The following is a 24,825-nucleotide window of genomic DNA, read 5'->3' as shown; positions in this document are numbered from 1 at the left end:
GTGAGGCTCCCAGGGGCTCTGCTGTGGTGACTTTCTTGTTAACATCATGTCTCAACTCTGGAGTATCTGATGCAATCATCTAAGTCTGCATTATATATTTGTAGATTTCATCCTGATCCACCTAAAGGTGGAGTGGAATTGGTATAGGCACTACTATTGCTTGCTAATATTCTTGGCCTTGAGCCATAAATGCTTGGATGTAACAAAAATACAGCAACTAAATTAAAGCAAACATTAATTCTGGCATCTTACAATTAGAGCATAATGTTGGCTAAAATATTTTGTCCAGCACTCGCGATAAAATCAAAAAAATCAAAATGTATTCTGAGTTGACCTCCTCAGCTCAGGTCACAGCAATTTCTAAATTGCTTCTTAACCTTAATTTTATCATCTGTAATCCCTCAATCTCCTTTCTGCACAATGCTTCCATAATTAAAGTCCCTGTCTCTGTATCTGTGTATGGTTGTGCTCCCTTGTCCTCAGAACACTTGAGACCCATGTCACCGGTTGGAAGCTGCCGGACTGGTCGTAAAGTCCCCCTCTGAAGCCTGTTTCTAGGTACTCCCCCTTCTTTCCAGCGCCGTAGCATACAAAGCTGCCAACCTGACCAGCACCTATGCACCTGGATGCCCTAGGGCAGGTAACGAGAAACTGCTGGTGGTACTTTGGACCTTGTCTCCCCATGACCCTAAGTTCCGAAGGAGACACACAAAAACCAGACATAAATAGCTATATGCCTTTTCTCTCATAGGAAAGCATTGCTGTGTAAAGAAGCAATGCAGTGAAATATTTATTACCTGCAAAAATTTATATTTAAAAAAAAGTACTTACTTGATAACAAAGTTCTTGGTACCAAAACTTATATAAAAATACAATTTTTCTAAATTGGTCTCAAATTTGTTCTTGAGTGTGTCTCTCAATCATTGCCTCCGAGTACAACAAATTCTTAGTACTATCCTCTGATAACCCTAAACTGCTTGCCCATGCTACCACAAAAGAGAACAATTTGTGCTATCAGTTTTGCCTCTGTAAACCAATAAGAGTTGCCTGGGCTCTTTACACAGTGTACCTCTTTTTGGTCCTCCTATAAAGAGCCAGCTAGCTACAAAGGCTTATAAACTATTCAATAGCCTCCTTTATGTTGAATCTGTTACTTTCAGTCTGAAGACCCTTTCCAGTTATAAGTGAGTGATTAACCCGGGTATATAGATGCAATGCTTCTAAAAGCTTTCTAACGAGATCTTTACACTCAGATATCATGCATGCATACTTGTTTCATATGCAATGGGCCCACCCTTCTCCCATGTGTATACGTGCATCCATCAGTTTTCGTCTTGGAAAAGCGAACAGTTGCAGCGCCATGAAACTCCTGGGTAGCCATGCACTTTATAAATCCAAAAATCTAATCAAAAGAAAGAAGTCAGCGTAGGTGTTCTTTTGGCTAATTCCAGTGTGTAGTAGGAGGGTGTTGATAATGGTAAAGGTCCTACGAGTAAGAGTCACAATAAACATAACCTTATAATTACATATTCGCTCTTTCCCCCTTCTCAACATGCAGGAAGATTCCACAGTAACTGAAAATGAAACAAGCATTGGAAATGCAATAGGTCTCGCATTAGAAAAGTTGGAGCTATTGGTTTTGTAAATGACAATTTTTTTTATGTGTTGGTCTTGAAAATAGCAAAATTAATATCTTTGTCATTTACAATGCCAATACTTTTAACTTTTTCAAATGGGACACCTATAGCATTTGTAATGCAACATGTTTTGTATGTACGTGACTTACATGTATTCATATAACAAATACAAATGGCTTTTAATTTTTTTAAATAATACTTAAATAAAAGTTCTTGTAATTTATAATAGCAATAGCTTAAACTATTGTAAATAACTTTTGTGAAGAATATGTTCAGTGTATTTTATTATGATGAAAATGCAATAACAGAGGTGAAATAATTGATTTTACAAATAACAATGGCTTTTACATTTTTTTCAAATAATTAATACTTAAACGAAAGTTATTGTAATTTATAAAGGCACTAGCTTAAAGTAAATCGAAAAAAAACAAGTTATGGGTGAGGCGGTTTGCTGCCAGTTGCTGCTGCAACTCTCTGATAGCAGCCGCAATTTTCTTTATTAATTTCTCCATCGGAACATAAACTGTATGTAAAGGGGTAGAAATAGAGTTGGAGTCGCGACGATTGGGAGGTGCACTGTAGTGGAGTATTCCTTAAATACTGGAGCTGACGAAGTGTGCTCAGTGTACGAAGATAGATGCCCCTTTTGAAAGCTGCTGTAACACCTGCAATACTACTGCTGGTCCCTAGATGGAGTGTTAGGTGGAAAATAGCAGCCACAATAAAAACAAGGTTAATTAACGTGAATAAATGACAACCAATACACTTGAAGACGGAGGTCAAGGAAGGGAGGACGAGGGGGCAAACAAAGGCAAGAGCGAGGGAGAGGAAATAAGAAACCCCACCCCTCTGAAATAGAACAATATACAATTGCATGAAATAAATAAACAAGCATTTACAATGCAACGGTTTCGCCTTTGGAAATGTTAAAGCTATTTGCAATGTAAATGACAATGCCATTTATTTATCTGTTTTCAAAACCAACACATAAATACAAATGTTGTCATTTACAATGCCAATAGCTCAAACTTTTCCAAAGGCGAAACCGTTGCATTGTAAATGCTTGTTTATATTTAGCACCACTCAGCCCCAAATAAACAAGGTGTGAAACAAGGTATAAAACGTTATTTGAGAGCACTCGATGGAAATAAAGGTGCTGGTATTATCTCAGCTCATTCGTGAATCTGCCACCGTTCTGCACTCTTGATGTTCATGCGTTCAGACATACGGTGGAACTGATCTCTTCAACACCGATTAATGTCAGAGTAAACCACAGACATAGGATATGTAAAACTGAAATGTAGGATGTAGCATACTCGCCAAGCTGGAAAAAAGCATTAACTCATAATTGATTTAAAGGAAATAAGAGTCTTTTTTGCGATGAGCTTCAAATTCGGTCAATGCAAAATAAAAATGTTAATAAACCCTTCCTTAAAATATCTGTGGAATTATTTAATTTCCCCACAATGCTACAGGCCTGAAGGTAAAATAGAAAGTAAAGCTTCTGGACTATTTTGAGGAAAGTTGCACTTCCCCAAATACTTGAGCAATAGAGTTAGAATTGTACATTTGACCTCAGTCACCGCAAAGCTCACGCTGCCGTAAAGGTGCAACTGAAGGCAAGAGTACTGAACAGCTAAATGCCACTTTTTACCCAGTCTATCAGGGGACTACTGGCCTGTGAAATACCTGGGCAACAACCACTGGCAGCTGTGTTTTTGAAAGAAGCTCCAGTCTCAGGACCCGGTTGTCTGTTTTACTGCCATAGTGATTTAATCAATCTGTGCACATTAGATCCTTTGCTGATACTTGAGCACAATGAACTACTACTTCCAGCTCTCTCTGTGACACAATGATTATCAGGGACGTGTAGAATCCACGAATGGAACCTTTTTTGAAAGTCAAAATGTAAAAAAAAGCTACACTGCATTTGCCACTGGTTGTGGACCGTAACCTATGATTTATAGAAATCTGTTACTTTTATCTCCAAATGCGGAGTTCATTTTCTCACGGAATGGGGGGGCGGGAAAGACACGGAAGCGGGAGGGGGGCGGGAAAGACGCGGGAGGGGGGCGGGAAAGACACGGAAGCGGGAGGGGGGGCACAGACGACTTACTTACCAGAGGAAGACACAATTTTACATACCGATGCTTAAAATGAGTGATTAGAGTCGAAAAAGAATGAAGTGTTACGGCATGGTGATAGTAGTGGGAAACAACAAGAAGATGCAAAGTGACACGATCGTGAGTGGACGCTAAAGGGGCAGGGTGAGATGTCACCTATGACTTTCACAATGAAGGGGTTGCAGTGAGTAGAAAACAAGTAATGGAGGAAGGGGAAAGACATTCAAGAGGAGGTGATTGCTGGGAATAATAGCTGGTTTGGAAGAGGAAATGGGGGGGGGGGTAGATGTCTGTCTGAGATAACTGAATCTGCTGTATTCGTGGAGGGCGTTAACCATGCCTGTGTGGGATGGTTTTGTCGGGCGGTGGCTCAGGCATGCCTGCTATACGTGATAACATGTCAGCACCACCGACCCTCACTGTCAGCGCTCAGCCCAGCTTTCCCTTCTCACCTGCCCTCTCTGCTCCAACTGCTGTCACTCACGGCTTTCCCCAGACGGTGGCAGCGGCTCTCATGGAGGTCTCTCCAGCTCACACACACACTACCCCGTCCTCTGCTCTCAACCCTCAGCCCGTGCTTCCGCCCTCCGCTGCCGTACGCCAGGTCTGAAATCTAAAACAAGCACAATCCCCAATGGAAACAACGACATAAACAAGCACGGGTTCTACCAAAAAGCCCAAAGTAGATTCTCACTTCGACAACAGCGAAACATACGACTGAAGAGAAGAATTTATTGACATTAAATATATAGCTCAATCAAAGTTCAAATGCGCACTTGGAACAATTATAACACTATAGGTGCTCGTTAATTTTTCAAAAAGAAAAATTAAATGGGAGATGCACAAAATATTTCGGACTTGCTGAATTTGATTTAATTACTATTTTTTTCAAGCTAAGACCCTTAAATAAAAAGTTATTATTAAATAGCTTTCTCAGTGAGACTGTTCATGTTAACTTTACCGGTAAACATTGACTTCTAAGATGGCCACCACGTCGCTTACACTAAACAGTGCTTCTGCGTAGATGGACAGTCCCTAACTTTCACGTATGGTGAACAATTACTGTCCAAGCTTGCTCACTGTCAAACTGTTGAAAGAAGCTAGTTTTCCGATGGTAATCTAAAAGCGAGAGCATAAACTAAGAGACTGAAGCAATACATGTGAAAAGAACAGTGAAAATGTGGATTTAGCGTACAAAAATAAACAAGTCAGGTCCCGGCCGCGCTGCGATTGGCTGACGTCACGGGGGTGTCCCGGGCCGGCAGCCAATCACAGCGCGGCCCGGGAATGACGTCACGGGGGTGTCCCGGGCCGGCAGCCAATCGCAGCGCGGCCCGGGACAAAGGGGCGGGGCTTAAAAAAAGCACCAGAAACGCCCCCGAATCGCGTTTTCGTGAGAAAGCGCGATTGACAGCCTCTGTCTCCCAATGGCTAGTCTCCATTTATGGAGCTAGCCAATTGGAAACAGAGGCGGTCCGAACCTCACTACTGAAAACAAAAGATTTCGATCTGGGAGGGGCTTTGCCCCTCGCCAGGTCGAAACCTAATAAATACCCAATTGTTTCTAATAAGTGCCGGTACTGTCCAAGTAAAAGTATCAGAAGGAGAGCTTCTTACATAACCGAGGGCAGGACAAGAGAGGTGGTGGTGGTGGGGGGGGGGGGGGGGGGGGGGAGACGGACAGAAGAAGAGAGACCGACATACGAGGAGAGAAGGGGGTATCTTGAGGGACAGAAAAAAGAAGGGACAGAGTGGGGGAAGAATCAGAGGAGCGAGCAAGTTGTATGAATATGACAGCGAGAAAGAACGAGGGTGAACTATAGAAAGAAAGAGGGCTGACAGACAGATATAGACGGAAAACGAGAGTACGAGTGAAAGGGAGAGAGAGATAATGAGTGAATGGGAGAGAAGAGAAAATACATAGAAAAAAAGAAAAGAAGACACGGCCGGCCGTGAAACTGAAAGCACGGCCGGCCGTGAAAAAGCCTTTGATGCAGCAGGGGGTAATTAGGGGAGGAGAATGGCTGAGCTGAGGCAGAGCGCAAAGCCTTTGATGCAGCAGGAGGCGGAGCGGGAAGAGCTGCTGGCGGCACCAAGCTGACGATTTGATGCTGTGCACGCGCATTTTAACTAATTGCGCTTGCGCATTGAGTTAAAAGTACACATGCACTGCATCAAATCGCCAGTGTAGGTAAGCTCTGTTTAAGCCCCTATAGTCTCGCTCTGCTCAATGCGCATGCGCATTGACAGGCGAGACCTAAAAAGGAGGCAGAGAATTCAGTATTGGGAAGTTGAGGATTAGGAAACATGTGATGAAACACTGCCTGGCCAAATATAGCAACTCTGCTTCAGGACGTCTGAAGATTGCTATGTTTGCAGAATGTGTGACTGATAGTCAACGAGTATGCGAGGCACATATGTCCAGTACATGCCTGGAGAATGCTGTCCAAGCCATAATATCTTTGGTTGAGTGTGCTCCAACATTAGATGGAGGTTCAACATCATGAAGAAAATGTCAATGTGTTATTTAGAACATATCCTATGGTAATAATGGCACGGACACCCATTGACACACTAAGTGTCTCTTATAGTAAAGAACAACGGATTAGTAAAATAAAATTGCCGTTTTTTGTAGGAAGCTGGCTCTCGAGATCGTGTATCAAAATGAGGTACACTGTTAAGATAGTCCAGGCAACTCCAATTGGTTTAAAGAGGCAAAAACGAGAACACTAAATGCTCTCTTTGGTGGTAGTGTGAGACAGCAGTTTAGGCTTATCAGAGGGTAGTGCTAAGCATTGGTTGGACTCACAGAGGCAATAAATTAGACACACCCTCAAGAATAAATCCAGAACCAATTTAGAGTAAGATGTATTTATATATACATTTTGATACCAAAAACGTAGTTATCAAGCAAGAACTTTTTCAAATATCGATTTCTACAGGTAAGGAAAATGTACACTTAAATGCTTCTTTACGAAGCAATGAGTTCCTATGGGAAAAAAGGCATATGTTGAATACATTTATTTACGGTTGGTTTCTGGGGGTCTCCTTCTGGATTCAAGCTTGTAGTGGGCCATGGTGCAGAGGGGGACTTGGGGACAAGTCTGGGAGCTCCAAAACAGGGGTCTCGGTCACAAGGGTCCTAAGAGCCAGGGGAAAACGCAGTTTCTCGGGTACCCAGGCTGAGACCCTCTGGTGCAGAGTAGCTAATTCAGCTGGGCTCTGTGCGTTAAAGGCCCTCGCGGTTGTTGGTCTAGCCGGTTGAGGGTGCAGAAATCAGGACAGGTGGGCCACTCTGGAAGTGGGTCTCTGCAGTTCAAATGTCCCTCGATGGCTGCTCGGTGTCGGTGCTGTTAGAGTACCGACTGGACTTTAACAGGCCTTGCGTCACTCCTTCATTTTGAAGTAAAGGTATTGGTAAAGGTGCTTGCAATGCAGCTGAATATGGTGCTGGCATAGCTGATCCACTCGGACCAGTCAGGCTTTATGCCACACAGGGGTACTAGACTTAATCTCCGTAGATTATTTGGAATCCTTCATGTAACGGATCTAAACCCATCAGTGCCGGTGGCACTCCTGTCCCTGGACGCTAGAATGGCATTCAATAGTGTGGAGTGGAACTATCTGTGGGTGGTGCTGGAGCGCATGGGATTTGGACCTAAGTTTATTGGTTGGATATTGGTTAGCACGTCCGCGGCCGCGTTGAGGCTGGTTCTGGGGCCTGTGGCTGGCAGGGCGTGTGAGGGTGCCCCTCCCTTTGCCACAAAAGGGGCGAAAAGCAGAATTTTGCTGGTGCTGGCCAGACAGGCCCAAGGACTTGGCCGTAGCCCTGGAGTCCTTTAAACACTCAAGCGCACTGTCGGCTTTGTCGCCAAAGAAGCGACGGCCATCGAAGGGCATGTCCATGAGCGTGGCCTGGACATCGCCTGAGAAATTGGCAGACCTCAGCCAAGTGTGGCGGCGAACTGCCACTGTCGTGGAAATCGCCCTTCCAGCGAGTCCGTGGTATCCAGTCCACACCTGATGGAATAACGCGCCGCATCCCGCCCCTCCGCAAGGGCTTGGGCGAGCCGGGCCCAGGCCTCCTCCGGGTACTGGGGCAGCACGTCCGCAACCGTGTCCCACAAAGATGGGTATAACGGCCCAAAAGGCAAGCAGTGTTGATAGACCGCAAACCCAAACTCAATGAGTAAAACAGTTTCTTCCCAAACTGATCAAACTTTTTGGATTCCCGATCCGGGGGAGCGGTCGGGAATGCGGTCTGGGATGTAGAAGCCTGGATCACCAGGCTCTCGGGGGTGGGGTGCACGGACAGAAAGCTAGGGTCTACCAGAGCCAGGCGGTGGCATCGGACCACGTTCCGATCCACAGGGTGAACTGTGGAGGACTTGGACAAGGTGCCCATCAGAAAGTCCTTGAGGGCCTCATTGAACGGCAGTAGAGGCACCGAGGAGCTTACTGGCGGCTGAAGCACCTCAGTGAGGAGGTTAGTCCTCACGGCCGCAGCAGGGAGTTCAAGAGCCAAGGTCTTGGCTACCCTGCGCAACACCATACCATACGTAGCACCCGCCTCCGTAGCCATGGAGGGAGGAGAGATGAATCCAGTGTCGGGCGATGTGTCCAAACCACTGGCCTCCCGTAGCTCATCTGCCCAGTCCTAGCTCAACTGGCACTGCTGTGCCAGAGGGTCCTCAGACCCCTCCCAGTCCTCCCCTTCATCCGTGTCCTGGTAAACAGGCTGTGTTGGACCCAGCCTCGTGGCGTGGTCCTCCCTGACCCCTAGTGACTCCCCCCTGACCCGTGCACATCCCCAGGGCCCTAATTCACCCGACCATTCCCTCCATGACCCACATCCACGACACTGGGCTTTCCCGTCCGCCCCCTCCATCTGCCTGGTACCCGAGGCCCGGTGCCCATTTCCCTACACCTAAGATGGCCGCCCCCGGCCCCAGCACGACCTCGGCCCTAGACGCGCCATACCCGGCTGGGGGGTACAGCGCTCCCCGTGAGCGAGAGAGGGAGGATTAGTGCGATCACACCTCCCACCTCCCCTCGAGAGAAGAGTTTCGATCGCCCATCCGGCCTCCCTGAGGGCTGGCTCCAAGCCTGCTGCGTGTCTGGGATCCCTCCAGACCCAACTTTAAAAGATGAAAGGGGCCGCCTAGGAGGAATCCCCAACAAACGGCCCACAGGTGCTAAGACCTGCAAGGATTCCGGACATCAAAGAGGAGCAGTCCTATATCAACGGTTGCTCTGGGACGATCAAGTTAGTTGTATCCTGGAAACTACGAGAGCCCTGCTGACATCGTCGCGGCTCCGACCCGGCAGAGAAGGACTTCTGCACGAAATCATCTGAGCCCTGCTGACCTCGTCGCGGCTCCTACCCCGCAGAGAAGGACTTCTGCCCGGAACCCTCTGAGCCCGGCAGACGTGGTCGCGGCTCCCTTGCAACCTTGAGAACCCCTGAGCCCTGCTGATTCGATCGCGGCTCAGAGACTATACTGGTCCGGCTGGACCCAAGATCTACTCGTATCCCCCAGCTCGAGGATTGAGAGCTGTGCGCCGGATACGCACCCGCATCGACTTTGAACATTAAGACTGTCCCACTACCCTAATCCCTACCGAGACTCTTTGAGCCCGTGCTCTGATTGTACCTAAGAATCTTGCGGTTCATAAAGATCCATTTTGCTTGAAAGATAAAGAATATGTTCTCTTGAAATCTACGGTGTGGTGTCCCTTTGTCGAGTGGTGCTAGCTCAGCGCGTGCGATCCTAGATCCGAGACTCTCCCTTTGAAGGGTCTCCCGCCAGTGCTCGGCAGTATTCCTAGGAGAGGTGGGTCACAGGGTGGTCAGGTACATATTCTGGCCTCCCTTGGGATCGCCCTTCTAACAGGCTGGAATGACGGAGCCGGGTCGTAGGTGAAGTCCTCACCCATCGACTGCGCCGTTCCGACACCGGACCCGGACCGGGCCTGAAACTGGGGCCGACTTCGTCCGAGGACTGCGCCGGGAGCCACACCATTGGGGTCGGCGCCAGCGGAGGAGTCGTAAGGTCAACTGACGTCGACCGGGATCCTGGCACGGATCCCATGGGGACCGCGGCGTCGGGACCGAAGTCTACGACGGTGCCAGGGCCGAAGCACCCGACGGCGCCGGGGCCGGAGCCACCGGCCCCCCAAGGCCCTAAGTCGGGTCTGCGGGGCCCGAAGGCGCGCCGGCAGGCCTCAACGGTGGGAAGTGAGTCCTCATGGCAATGAGGAAATCACGAATCTCATCTGGCGTCGCTAGCAGGCAAGGGGCCGGAAGGTATGGGCCTGGAGGCGGCACCTGCGGCTCCGATGGAGCTGTGCGGGCAGTGTCGCCCGAACCCTCAGCCGCGTCGCACGAGCGGTGAGGGGAGTCTGAAGAGCGATGTCGCATCTTCTACTTCTTCTTGGAGTGCCTCGACTTACCGGAGGACTTGGAGCCCGACAAGTGTTGGCGATGACTCGACGAGCGACGACTGCGGCTTCGCGACCGTGCCCTCTACTTCCTCCTCGACCGGGACCTCGAGCGGCACGGAGCCGACTGCTGGATCTCGAGTAGCTTGCGGGAGCTCCCGCCTAGCTTTCGAGGTCAAGGCCCGGCAGTCGGGGCATGACTTGTCGTCGCGGTCAGCCCGAGACAGTAGAGACATCGATAGTGGGGGTCAGTCACCGATATCAGGCATCGCATGGCTTGAAGCCAGTCATCCCTAAGGCACCAGGAGTCGACTCGAAAAAGAGATCCAAAATAGATCAAAAAGTTAGTCAAAAAATAACTAAGAGTACTGCTTTTCCCGGATCTGCACTAGCTGGCGCGGAAAAAAGAAGAACTGATGTCAGCGCGTGAGGGCGGCGTCTAAGTACTCCGATGACGTCATTCCAGCGATCACGACGCCGACGACAGACGCGGAGCCGCAGATGACGCCTACCGACGCGCAAGGGTACTGCTGGCGATAACTTTCTGGATCCAGTCTGACGCCTGTGGATATTCTAAAGTAAGGAATCTAACACTAACCTGTTTCTTTCAGATTAGGCCGGTTGAGCAAAGTACCTTATATCCTGGAAGCGTGGCGTTGCATGGATCTGAGTCGTAGAAACGTTGGGCGGCCGAAGCAATGCGAGAGGCTGTGGTGCGCAGTCCTGTTGCGTTGATGTTCCATTCGAGGGGTGTTGCGATGCGAAATCCAGGCGTCGAAGATGCGGTGCACGCCTGGCAATCATGTATCTGTTCTGCGAGGCGGAGATGCGGAGGCCAGCGTCGTCATCGAGTTGCCGTTGACGAGGGATGTGAGTACCTGGGTCGGAGATGCGCCACACCATCGGCGATGCGTCTATTCGACATGTGAGAGTGATGCCGACCATCTGTGCCCCGGCCCAAATCCACGCAGCAGTGGTGATGCGTCTGTTCTGCTCCAGGAGGCTCCTCTCAGCTGAGGAAATGTGTTCGGATCACGGATGCGCCACCCAGCCGCGGAGATGCGTCTATTAGGCTCGAGGATGCACGGCTCAGCAGAGAAGATGTGTTGGTTCTGCTGATTAGCACCTTAGGCCCACTTTCAAGGGTCCAGAACAGGGGGGGGGGCACCACTAGATAGGGTACACTCACAGATGAATGGCAAAGTCCAGGTATTGTATTGTATTGTATTTTATTTTGGATTTATAAAGTGCACTGTAACCCAACGGGCATCCTGGCGCTGCGGTACAAATACTCCATCACCACAGATACCAGGCTCACTGGTTGATAATCTCGGCCAGTACTCTAGGGAAAAGCCAGGGTTTGACTTTGCCCCTAAACTTCATCAGATCATGCATCTGTCTTAACTCAACTGGCAGACTATTCCAGAGGCTTGCTGCCGGATAGCTAAAGGCTCTTCCACCGGATTTAGCTTTCTTGATCTTGGGTATATTCACCAGATTAGTTGCGGAAGACCGAAGGCTCCGTGTGGGATTATACCAGTTAAACTTAGACTGCAGCGGTATTGGTCCCATCCCGTGTAGTGCCTTAAAGACAATGCACAGTGACTTGAATTGAATCCTCTGGAGTATCGGAAGCCAATGCAGCTCAGACAGTGCCAAGGATGTAGTTGACTGTTGTGTTCTAGACAGGGCCAATTTAGCCGCCACCGTCTGTACTCTCTGGAGTCTCCCACCTAGGTGTTTCCAGTAGTAGCGCGTTTCCATAGTCAAGTATGCTCAGAATAACGCTCCTTACTACATGCGCTTGCACCTGGTACGGGAGTAACGGCAGGATCTTCCGGAGAGCTCTGATGAGTGAAAAACAGCTTCCCACAATTTTATTAACGTGTGTTTCAAGATTCAATGCATCATTAAAATTGACCCCAAGATTGCGTACCGTCGTGACGGGTAGCAGAGGTGTCTCCGTGGTAATGGGCCAAAAACCCAAAGGGAGGGAACAGGGGACTTTACCTGCTGCACAGCAGTGTATCTCAGTTTTTTCACAGTTGAATTGTAAAGAGTTGTTTTTCAGCCAGTGCATAGTTTCTAACATACAGGTGTGGAAATTTTCCAGCGAGACTGCAAGATTTGCCTCCAATGAGACAATGAGCTGTGTATCGTCAGCGTAGTTTACCAAGCTAACCCCATAGGATTTGATAATCGAGATCAGGGGGCTCATATAGGTGTTAAATAATATTGGGCTGATTGCAGAGCCCTGGGAATGCCGATACAAGGTTGTAAAAAAATGCAAGGTTGTTGGAAGCCGGTTATGTCTCTGAGGCTTCAGATCAGGAGGCCAGCCAACTGTGCCTTGGAGATACTCTGGACTATGGGTTGAAGAGATGCATGTCCAGTCCCTATCACCCAGGCAAGAGGGTAGCAGGTAAGCACAACAAATCAGGAGCCCAGCAGAGTAGAAGTCCTTTCAGCAGTACAGAAGTCCTTATTCCTGGTAGAGTATCCACAGGTCCAGAAGTGTATTGAAGTAGTGGTGTTGAAGGTTCTTCGTTTATACACAGTTGTGCCTTTGAAGTGGGTAGAAACTTCTAGAGACATACCTTTAAAGTGCACAAGTGCCCTGCCAGCTCTGGCTCTAGACTAACTACAGGGTGTAGCCACCCCTTTGTCTGGGGACAGGACATAGTCTAGTCAGGTGTTAGTGAGGGTAAGTCCAGCTCCTAGCGCCCATCAGGACAGCCCACTCAGTCACACCTAAGCTCCCATTGTGTTTGGCTGTCTATGTGGAATACACAAAGTTTAACTGCCAACTACACCTGGTTATGTGGTCAGAAACAGGCTTCAGGCACCAAAAGGCTAAAGCAAGAAAATTGCCAACTTTCTGAAAGGTGCATTTTCAGAATGGTAATTCAAAATCTAACTTCACAGGAATTTTAAATTTGGATTCCACAGACATCAAAAATCGACAGGTTATATTTTCCCATTTCAGACACTGCTCTCATAAAATGTAATAAAGTAATCCCAATGTTATCCTCTGGGACATATAGGCCTTGCAGTAGTTGAAAAATTAATTGAGTTTTTCACTACCAAGACATGCAAAAACTTATAACGTACACGTCATTTTTTTAAATTACATTACACTCTGCCCTTTGGGCTGTCCAGGGCCTACCTTAGGGGTGACTTATAAGCACTAAAAAGGAAGGTTTGGGGCTGGAAAGAGGTTTACCATGCCATGTTGATATGGCAGTTTAAAACTGCACGCAAAGGATCTGCAATGGCAAGCCTGGGGCATGTTCAAAGGCTACTTAGGTAGGAGGCACAATCAGTGCTGCACTCACTAGCAACATTATATTTACAGGCTCTGGGCACATGTATTGCACTTTACTAGCGACTTATAAGTAAATTAATGATGCCACTTGGGTATAAGCCAATTCTACCATGTGTTAGAGAAAGAGCACAAGGGTAGGAAGCTGGCTCTTTATATAGTAGACCAAAATGAGGTACACTGTAACTAGTCGAGGGCAAACCCCAATTGGCTGACAGACAAAAATGATAACCTAAATGCTCTCTTTTGTGGTAGTGTGGTCGAGCAGGCAGGCTCATCAGAGGGCAATGTTAAGCATTCATTGCACGCACACAGGTTGTTAGTGAGACACTTACTCAAAGAAATTCGATACCAATTTATACAAATAATACTGAATTTTATATGAATTTGGATACCAAGATCATCAGAATTGGGTAATAATTTTCGATATATGAATTTTTACAGGTTTCAAAAGTTCACACTTAGCGCATCTTCTTGAGCGGTAATGTTATCCTATGGGGGAAAAACATATACTGCATTCTGGCACTTGTTATCTACTTACGGGACCCTTCTCCTGGACTTAAAATGAGTATGGGGAAAGTCCAAGGCAGCACAAACAGGTCACCTTGGGCGCCACTGGGCGGTCAGATGCAGCGCTGCGTTTCAGTGTCAGCTGGCCCCATCAAGTCTATGGGGAGTGGTTCGGTTAGAAAGAGGCTGCATGCTAGGACTGTTCTGGTCTTCTTGATGCGTGGTACAGTCGCAAGGGAGAACTGGGCTGAGCGGAGGGATCTTTTGGGGGTGTGGAACAAGAGGCGGTAGTTCATGTTGGTGGATCCGGTGTGGTGAAGGGCCTTGTGGGCGAGAAGCTTGGAGGTGATTCTCTTCTCGGTGAGGAGCCAGTGCAGTGTCTGTAGGTTTTGGATGATGTGGCAGTGTCATGATAGGTTGAAGACTAGTCTGGCAACTGCGGGAGCCCAGCAACCTCTTCCTGGGCGGCTGCGGCTTCCGTAGCCCCGGTAAGCGGCAGGACAGTGAACTGGACCTTACTTCTTGAGCGCCTGCAGATGCAGGGAAGTAGCACCTATACTCCAAGGGAGTTCTCTGGCAATTTGCGGAGCACTGGCAGCCCTCTGGGTTTTTGGAGTCTGCACAGGGGCAGGACAAGTCTGTTTCTGCATGAGGGTCAGGGAGGCAAGCGGGCCCGAAGGGTTGGCTCCAAGTTAGTTGCTCCTCTGTGCTCAGGTCAGCAAACGTCTTTGTCCACTCCTTCTTTGCATCCGTCAGGTAATAGACAATGGGCTACCTACCTTTAGGGTGACTACATCCTCTATATGCCCACTTCCTGTGGGAAGTGTACATAACCCTGACCCAGAAGACCTAATTCCACCAAAAACCAAGATGGTGGAATTTTCTTAGTTGTGTGCACTTCAGGTAGCCCACTGTAGGGGTGATACTAGCCTAAGGGTGAAAACACATCTCCCTACTAGCTCATTTGTCTGCCAGTCCAGTTGGCAAATGGCCCCTGGCAGGGGGTGGCATTGTCCCTGTCGGGGAAATCCAGGGTTGCAGATCACAGGCAGTGGAGACCTTTGAAGCCTCCTGCCACGATATGCTGATTACCAGTCATCCTTCTTTTTTTTTTTTTTTTGCAGAGTTTTATATAGCGCGAACTAGACCTGAACCGAATCAGGTATCAGAGCGCTTTACATATTCTTCCAGTTACGTTACATGAGGACACACTTTCATTTTTTAGGCACGGGGAGATTAAGTGATTTGCCCAGAATCACAGGAGGTTTTGGCGTCGTTACCGAGACTCGAACCCAGATCCCCAGGTCAGAGGTCGAGCGCCCTAGCCGTTAGGCCAGGGCAAGCACTGTTTCCGATCTCAGAGTGTGTGCTCTCACCTACAGGGTGCCAGAAACGCGTCTGTGGTGAAAGGATGGACAGAACCAGTCAGCCAATATAATAGAGGTCAGTAGGTTTTTAGGCGGGTACCTTCACAGTAACCTCCAGGCGCATGTATGAATAAATCCATCACTGGAATCCGTGTGGGTTTATTAATACAAGGAGTTTGATACCAAACACCATAGGTTTCAGCAAAGCCATTATGTAGCTGGGAAAACTCATTTTGACCAGTGCCCAGTACATACCTTTACATGGCTTCCTTGCTCACTAGTACCGTCAGTAATTGAACTTGCCAGCATAGGGGAAAATCTGCTCCTGCAGATATGTCCACACATACAATACAATGGTGTATCACACATATAGTACAAAGGCCTTAGCCTTAGGGCTGTAAGACCTGCTGAAGAGGCGACTTATGAATATTACATGTAGTTAGGGTCCTATCTGTTTGCCATGTCATATTTTTATTTTTTAGAGCACCTTGTCGCACAGCCTGCACTAGCACTCTGCATGTGTTTGGTGCTGGGTCCCTTAGAGAGGGAGGTAAATACAGTGAGCAACCCAATATACCCTTGGGGGCTTGAGTGAGAATATGAAATGGGTAAGAGGTGCCTCCAAGGGAGTTTGTTCCACAAATATTTCAATGTTTTTTGGAGTATTACTATGAAGGACAATTTAATGGTCCTAATAGAGTTTAGTTCAATCAAACATATGTATTCAATTCACAAATGTCTATTCATGCAAAGATACATTCAACATAAAAGAGTGAACAAAACAATAATGAAAACAAAACAAGAACAAGAAGGTGTATATGCAAAATATTGAATTTTATCAAAAAATGAGTCAAGGGATTTAAAATACAAATATATATACACAGGTATACAGGAAGAAATAAGACAATTTCAATTCACTCCTCTGTAGAACCTGAGCACACCTATACAATATGAAAGTATTATTAATTCTTATAGGATGAGGGTCGACGTTTCGGTCTCCTATGAATGTTTCTTACATTACACACACAGAGGAGTGAATTGAAATTGTCTTATTTCTTCCTGTACACCTGTGTATATATATTTGTATTTTAAATCCCTTGTGACTCATTTTTTGATAAAATTCAATATTTTGCATATACACCTTCTTGTTCTTGTTTTGTTTTCATTATTGTTTTGTTCACTCTTTTATGTTGAATGTATCTTTGCATGAATAGACATTTGTGAATTGAATACATATGTTTGATTGAACTAAACTCTATTGGGTCCCTTAGAGATGCACAAGATATGCTGCAGCCCGTAGGGACCACATTAAGTACCTATGCCCTAGGTACCAGGGATACTTCTTACAAAGTTACTAAAGGCATGGTCAATTGGGTGACCTAGTTTTTGGGAAAACACTGGCACCGGGGACCTGGTTAGCATGAACCCAGTGCACTCTAGGCAAAGTTGCATCAAATACAAGGCAAAAAGGTGGGGGGCAGAGGGGGCACTACTGCAACAAAAACCAAGTTTCCTACAAGAATCCTTTTAGCACTGGTCATCAGTCATAAAGTGTGCAGAATCCTAAAGCCATCAAAATTGAAGTCAGCAAAAACAGGAGGTCAGAAACAAAAAGTTAGGGAAAACCACCTCATGGATGTCAGACAGGCACACATACACCTACCACATTATTATATTATACAAGCACTGTCCAGTACTACATCCTTCGTGTATTGTACCATTCACGGTGCATTCAACACATGAATAAAACACAACAAACCTGATGTAGGCGCAGCAGTACACACCAACCTGATGTAGGACAAAAGGTGGGTTAAGCACACAGCAGTGAAACTTTATATAAGTTAGCCTGCAGGCCTCACTCCAGTGACACAGGTAAAAAAGACTGCTCACTCCTACTGATCACTACAAGGTATGCTATCATCATCGCGTGTGTGCTGCTCAACTCCTAGCAAAGGCAGTAGCCTTTCACCACTCTGAGGGATAGTGCTTTAGTCACCACTTCTGGTCCAAAAAGAAAAATACCTCACTCCATGAGACAGCCTTATATCATGACGCTCACACACACAGTCCATGTTTGCCCATATTAACAAATATCCGCAGTGGGATTCAGACGTTATTGCAATTGGGGCACTCTTGGAGGGGTGCAAGTCCATCACTATGCAAGGGACATTTCCATCCCAATACAACTGCCATTAACCTATTCTTCGGGGCGGTCATATTACGTATAATATTACGTATCATATTACCATTAACACCATCAATGTGAAAAATATGATTTAACAAAGGAATCAACATGCATAACAAAGAAAACAAACCGATCCTCTATTCACTCCTCCATTGAGGAGCAGGTTTTAATCCTCCCAAAATTTAAATAACTGCATTGTGTGATTTCAGCATGGAAATACAAAAACAATGAGTTAGAGCAGGAGCACTGTGGCTCGGATGGGCAAAAAGTTTGATTCAATGTGAGCACACAATTTGAGACGGGGAATGCAGTTACTGCTATAATTCAATGGTGCTTCATGCAAAAGCCAGCTTACCTTCTTTTCTTTCCTCTTGAGAAGTTCAGGCCGAAGGGAAACATGAACAGTGGACTGCAGGCCATCCACATACAGAACCACTGCTGTTGCTTTCTGCCCAGGGACAAGGGTGGCTTCTACAAAAGAAATCGGGAGAACATCTCCTTATGTGTAAAAGTACTGGTTACCAGAGGCAACTGAAACAAGAACAGGCAAAGCAAATAGGTCTGTCCAGTGGCATAGCTTCAGGGTGGTGGGTGATGTTAAACCCCCCCCCCCCCCAAACAAAAATATTCAGTAGTAAATAGTTGGGTAGAAGTGTTTCAGTCGGGTATTGTGAGCTGTCTGTTGGATTTCATCTGGTATTTTTACATGCCTATACTGACGCGGACACTGAACGCTTTCAGAAATGTTGATTAGTTTGTAAAATATAGAGTTTTCAGTACCTCTAACAATCCCCACTTCTTTTCCTTTCCACTGCCTCTTAAGCCCCCCTCATGTCCTGCTTCTCATATAATGCATTCTAAAAAGATATGCCAGCGAGATTGGTGGAAAATCTGATGCTCACACCCCCTCCAATCTTACCGGCAAGCTAAGCCCCTGGGTCTGGTGTTGGTTGCCAGCAGTTTAGCTTTGTCCATTCTGGTTTGTTTATTCAGGGTTCTTGTAAAACATTATTATGGTGGCCCCCTCCAATACAAAGAAGAACAAAAATAGTAGCTCGAAGCATTGCGGTTTGTAACACTTACAGGAACTACTCTGTGTGCGGATATGCTCTCAGTTAAAGAGCAGAATGAGGTCACTCACAGTTAAGTGGGCTGACCAACTTATGCATGTCTGTTGTGTTCTTATCCTAGTTGTTATTTAATAGTGTAGAATTTGGATTGTGTATGCTCTGTTCTATGTTCTGTCCTGCTTTAGCCAGTACTGTTTCTGCTGTAGAGTGGACACACCTGTTTCCTGTATCTCAAATAAAGAAGTTGTATCATTCCTCATTTTCCTGGATTTCATACAATAATACAACAATTTAGCATACTGTAGTAGGCAGAAGAAAAACATTGATGACACAACAATGACCAATTGATGAGGAGGGCTGGCTGGAAGTCCCAAAAAGAATATTATATACATCAGTTGACTAAAATATATAGGTCTTAGGTAATGTCAGTCATAAAAAGAGAAACTCTCTGGCCTTGTCATGCTAAGCATAGATAGAGCATCCAACATGATAATAGACAGCAGCATTAAGCTGCCTTCTACACATTAATATTAAATCTTCTCTTTCATGTGACTATTTCACTCCACGGGGATGTCAGAGGAGGAAAAGAATTTGTACTGCTGGATTGCAATTTTAAAGGGATATAAAAAACAGAGCATATCTGCAGAAATAAAATAGGAGGTCATACAGGTACAAGACAGAAAAATAATGGGGAATTAAACCAGCACAATTTTATAACATCTACAAAGGTTCTATTAGGAAACTAAGATGAGGTCATCAGTGATAAAAACTGGCTTAATGGAAACTTAACTTAGCAAAGAGAACAGCTTTGCTAGCCCAAATGGACCTACAGAGAATCAACAACAACCAGACAGATAAAAGCACACAGACAACCAATAATTATTCAACACACATCAGCACAACAGTGCAGACTGTCAACTGCCTCGAAAAAAGAGGTGAAAATCTGGAACGGAACTCGCCCTCACGGATTTACAATAAATATTGGAATAACTCCTACATAATTTTTTTAAATATATATTACAACCACTAAAGAGCCACAAAAAACTTTACAAGATATTTAAACAAATACGTTCAAACAATAATAGTGTTTGTTACATCCCAGACAGCTTTTTCTTTGAAAAAAAAACCAATATCAATTAATTTCACAAGGGTTAAATTGTAGACAGGGAAGCAGTGCTTAACTGTGTGCCTGTGGCTGTAGGAGGTGGACCACTGGTATTCATTTTTGTGGTCTATTACATATTTTTGATCATTAGACTTTGATCCAGAGGAAGTGTCAAAAATGGCACAAAATAGAGAACAAAGGAGGAAAAGAAAGCTAGGGAAACAGCAACAAAATGCGAAAACCGAGATTAAAAGAGCAGCTAAATAAACAATAAGTATTGGTTGGTGGAAGAAAGAGACATGAGGTGGAATACAATCTAGCCAGCCTTGGTTATTTGGCAAACCTGGTATTCAACAGCATCGGGACCCTTCAATTTATTTTTCAATGTATTAATTTTTTTACACAAATTAGGTGAGGGTTAATAAGACGTCTAGACAGATTGAGACAGTTTCTTTCAAGACAGCAAGTAACACAGCCGTAAACCTTTTTAGGACCTGAAACACACTGTATTCTAATAATAAAAAAAGAAAAAAAGGAAAATCAAACCTCCAACATGGAATGAGCTTGCAGACACAGTCATTCCAGCAGTGGCGTCCCCACCGCTAAAATGTGCCAATCCATCATCATTCACATCCTGGACTGTCAACGTGAGTTTCTGACTGGGTAACAATTTTGCCAAACTCTGGCTCACCTGAGAATTATCTGTGAACGACATGAAGAGCAGGATTGACGATTGTATACATTCTGCAGTTTCTTTGTTCTGAAAATGGATATACATTTGTGTTGTCATCACCCAACTTGCAAGGTGAGACATTATTTGTTAACTTAAAATAGGCCACACCTTCAGCTAGATTATCAAAAAAAACTTCTGCTCGATTTCCAAACCCAAAAAATTATTATCTAAATGTTAACTCTTTTGTAAGCATTGATGTTACTAAGAGAGGACTCCATTTTGTGATCGTTACTCTACCCTTGAAAGAGGAAGGAAGATCAGGGGAGAAGAAACGGTTTACTTATCTGTAAATATAGTTTGGCAGTTTTAAACACCTCTAGATTACATGCTGTGCATTACTCTGCCACCGAGTGGCTAGGTATGGAACTATGAATGAAGGTAAATGTTTTTTAGGTTTCGCCTGAACCGTGCTGCTGTGCTTGAGAAAGCTATTGTTTTTAATATAAACTTAAAAGGGACTCACATCCTGCCTCCCGTCTTTCCTGGTTTCACATTGGTGCTTGTGTGTGCCACTTACCTTTCCTCCTTTTCTATTGGCTGTAGCATATTTTCCTGCATTTACCAATACTTGTTCCTCATCTGCTTCTCTTATCAGTTTCCCGCCATTGAAATACTGTTAACATCCGATTTGGTGGAACTATATTTTCATAAACTTTTGTCTTTTACTCTTGCAACATATTTATATAACAGTTTATCACCGGAGAGATTAAGTGATTTGCATAGAATCACAGGATGTTGCGCGGCTGCCGAGACTCGAACCAGGATCCCCAGCTCTCGAGTCAGCAGCTCTGCCCACTGCGCACCATCCTCTACACTCCTGTGTTATCTGTCAGGGAGCTCTTTCCTTCTAAGGGACCATGATTGATGAAAACAGCTCTTTATTCATTAGATAGGCGAAACCAATGCATTACCAATGCTTGTTCTTTGTCCGTTGGCCATGGGAAGAGGCGAGAATCTAGCGTAAGCCCACAATGCCCTTTTTATGTAGTCACCATCTTCAGATTTTTTGCTTTTAATCTTTTCATTAAACCCTTACACCACTGGAGAGGTGCGAGGGTCACAAGTGAATCTTGATTTACCTGTTGTGAATGGATTTTAAAGTGGTATTGCCCTTAATTGGTGGATGGCTGTGAAATACGGTTAGAGCCACATCATTGTTTAAGTAAATTCTGTCCCACTTGAGTTTTTCTTCTTGATTTTACATTAATGCAACATTTTTTAGTTAACATGTGCTGTGACTCTAAACAATGGGCTGTACAACGAGGTTTCCTATAAAAGCTATTGAAGCCTATTTCTTCATTGTTTGCAAAACTTTCCCTGCATAACGGAATTGTTTGCATTATGTATCTTCCTTATATACAGATATCCCCTTTATCTTTGTTGCACATGTAACAAGAAATGTATTACTTTTTCTTCTGGTTCTAGTTTGTTGAAAAAAAATAAAATTATATATATATATATTCACTGAAAAAAAAAGTTTAATAGGGACGTTATACTTGATCTCAGATTTCACGCATACAAAACCATTGAAATTCAGCAGTTAAAGTTACCTAAGCTAACTATAACTTATACCCTGCAATGCACTGCTTATGACTTCACATATTAACATCACTCATAGCGTGGTCAGTGATATCACCTATGACATAACTGATGACATCTCAAATGACATCACTGAGAGTAAAAGATTTATACTAAGGTACTGTAGAAGTTAAATTACTATTCTTTTTGCATACATATAAGTGATACTGTTTCAAATATATGTACTCTGAGTGGCACTGTGACTGTATCAGTGTGTGAGTGGCTGAATGGGTGTGTGACAATGGGTGGGTGAGTGTGTGAGTGGCTGTATCGGTGACTGTGGTGGCTATGTGAGTGGCTCTATGGATGGATGGGTGTGTGCGCGCGCGAGTGGCTGTATGGGTGGCTGTGGGGCTGAGTGGCTGGTTGGCTGTGTGAATGGTTCGATGTGTGAGCAACTGGTGTGTGTAAGTGGACGTATGGGTATGTGAGTGGCTATTTTGCACAGTAAGTATTTGTGAGTGAAAGTATAGATGAGAGAGGGCACGTGAGTGATTGTATTGATGTGTGAATGGGTATGTAAGTGGTTTTATGGATGAGTGAATGAATGTGCAAGTGGCTGTAAGGGTAAACGAGTGGCTGTATGGGTGAACGAGTGGCTGTATGGGTGTGTGAATATATATGCGAGTGTGAATGGGTATGTGAGGGTTTGCATGGGTATGTGTGTGTGTGTGAGAGTGGTTGTGTGTGTGTGTAGGAAAGAGGCTCTATATATACTGGACCAAAGTAAGGTACAGTGTGTATAGAGTCCCCAGATGTTTGGCAGAGGCTAAAGTTAGATATAACCTTACTATCTAAAGTGGTAGCTTAGTCGAGCAGTAAGGCAGTATCAGAGGACAGTGTAAAGCATTTGTTGTACACACTCAGTCAGCAAATGGTCTCACACACTCAAGAACAGAACTCTAGGCCAATTGCTTTGTATCAAAAGACATAGTTGTTTTATTTTAGAACCAACAAGGTATCAAAATATACTTTCCCAGAATGGATTACATTTATTAAATACTTTTCAAATAGGCAATAGACTCTTTGAATATAATAGTTACAGTTTGTTGCAATAGGCAACACAATTTCAAACACAATGCAACATTGAGCTCAATGGGAATTTTCAGTTAAATGCAATTAGTCACTTTGCAGATTACTTTTCTAACCACAGGACTGGATCCTAGATTCAGTCCCGGGACATGAGCTGTAAACAGTTAAGTAAAAGCGATTTGGTTACAGTAGTGATTTTTAAGGAATATTATTGTATTTTAAAAGTTGATACTTAGAAACTTTTTCAGTTGAAATTACCAATGTTTTCCTATGGAAGGAAATTCAATTTGCAGGTAAAGTATGTTCAGGTTACTTTTGTAATCCAGTGCTGGACTCCTAGGTTCAGCACTGGGACCTCTATCTAAAACAGGCAAGCAATTACGTTTTTATCGCTGGCACGAGTTTTAGAGAATATTTATAAGTTTAAAAAATCGACACTTAGAAACTTTTTCAGCAAAAAGCAGGCAATGATATCCTATGGAAGGAAATTCAAGTTACTGGTAAGTACGGTTATAATTACTTTTCAGGGTCAGTACTGGGCTCAAAGATGCACCACTGAGGTCTCTCCTGACAACAGGTGAGTTAATCGGAATTCGTAGTTCGGCTGATTTTAGGTGAACATTTTAAAGGTCCAAAACTCCACACTCTCCACAATTTCCAAGTGAATCCAGTCAATGTTAGCCTATAGAGAGGCAGGGGGCCTTCGATTGGTGGCTGCTGGCTAGCAGGCCATGCGGCTGTGGGAGCTGGGATCCTGGCCACTTGCTCAGGGCAAATGGGGAAGTAGGATAGGACAAAGGTGGCACTGCCAGGGGCACTCGGGCGGCTGGGTGCAGGGGGCTTTTGAGCCGCCGGGCGCTCAATGTTATTCAATGGAGATCTTGAAAAGGGAACAAATGCTGCAGGCTCAGGGACAGAGGATATTCTGGAGCGACCAACACTTCGAGGGGTAAGTTGGGATCTCGGAGGGTAGGTGGGCACCCCAGAGTTGGGCACAAGGGGCGCCAGGTACAGGGGTGTCTTTTGGCATCGGGAAATCTTACCCTCTGCTGGTCGCGGTTGGGGGAGGGTCCCTGGTTCTGAGGCTGCAGGCGCCGTCTGGATCGTTGAGGTAAGGATCGCCGGGGGGACGTCCTCAGGGTCTTTGTCCACTCGGCACAGGCCGGGTTCGGTGGGTGCAGAGTGGGCTGGATTCACAGTTCGTGGCTGGCACTAGGGGTATTGTTGTTTAAGCAGAACCACTGCTCATGAGAGTGCCAGTCTCTAAGAGGGTCAAGGCATTCAGGTCCTCCGGGTTTCTCGAGGTTGCTGTTCTCAGGCGACGCCGGGATTTAGCAGGAGCAGGTTCAAGGATCGACAGGCCGGTAGAGCTGGGGCCAAGTCAGTTGGTGTCGTCCATAGCAGCTGCACGGCAGGTCTTTTTCTTATTGGTCTTGTTTCTTGTTTTGAAATCGGGATCTGAGGAAGGAAGGTTCAGGGTGCCCCTAAATACTAAATTTAGGGGTGTTACAGGTAGGGTGAGGGCAGGGACCAATAGGTCCCTGTCCTGGGGTGGCTACAACCCCTAACCTGCTCCTCTCCTGTGGGAGGGGGGCAGGAGCCTAGCTGTGAGTGGGTAGGGATCCCCATCCTCAAGATGGCGGAAGCTTGGAGTCGTGCTTCACCTCGCCTCTCCCACCTGAGCGGTGGAGTTGGCACAGGCTGGCACACCCCCTTTCCTGA

The 24,825-nt window shown here is 45.6% G+C and overlaps 1 protein-coding gene across 3 annotated transcripts in view; it reads right to left on the bottom strand.

Moving 5' to 3' along the window:
* PDCD11 (programmed cell death 11) overlaps nucleotides 1-24,825 on the bottom strand; it is a 627,216-nt gene that overhangs the window by 308,214 nt on the left and 294,177 nt on the right. For all 3 annotated transcript variants that reach the window (XM_078643694.1, XM_078643695.1, XM_078643696.1), the window contains exons 18-19: nucleotides 20,307-20,462; nucleotides 17,941-18,056 (exon numbers count right to left, since the gene is read on the bottom strand). In XM_078643694.1, coding sequence (XP_078499820.1) covers nucleotides 17,941-18,056; nucleotides 20,307-20,462 — 272 coding nt within the window. The remainder of the gene's footprint in view (nucleotides 1-17,940; nucleotides 18,057-20,306; nucleotides 20,463-24,825) is intronic.

Source organism: Lissotriton helveticus, chromosome 5_1, assembly GCF_964261635.1.
Source record: "Lissotriton helveticus chromosome 5_1, aLisHel1.1, whole genome shotgun sequence".
Classification (NCBI taxonomy): domain Eukaryota; kingdom Metazoa; phylum Chordata; class Amphibia; order Caudata; family Salamandridae; genus Lissotriton; species Lissotriton helveticus.
Note: the sequence above shows the minus strand (reverse complement) of the source record. Positions and strands in the feature narration are given on the sequence as shown.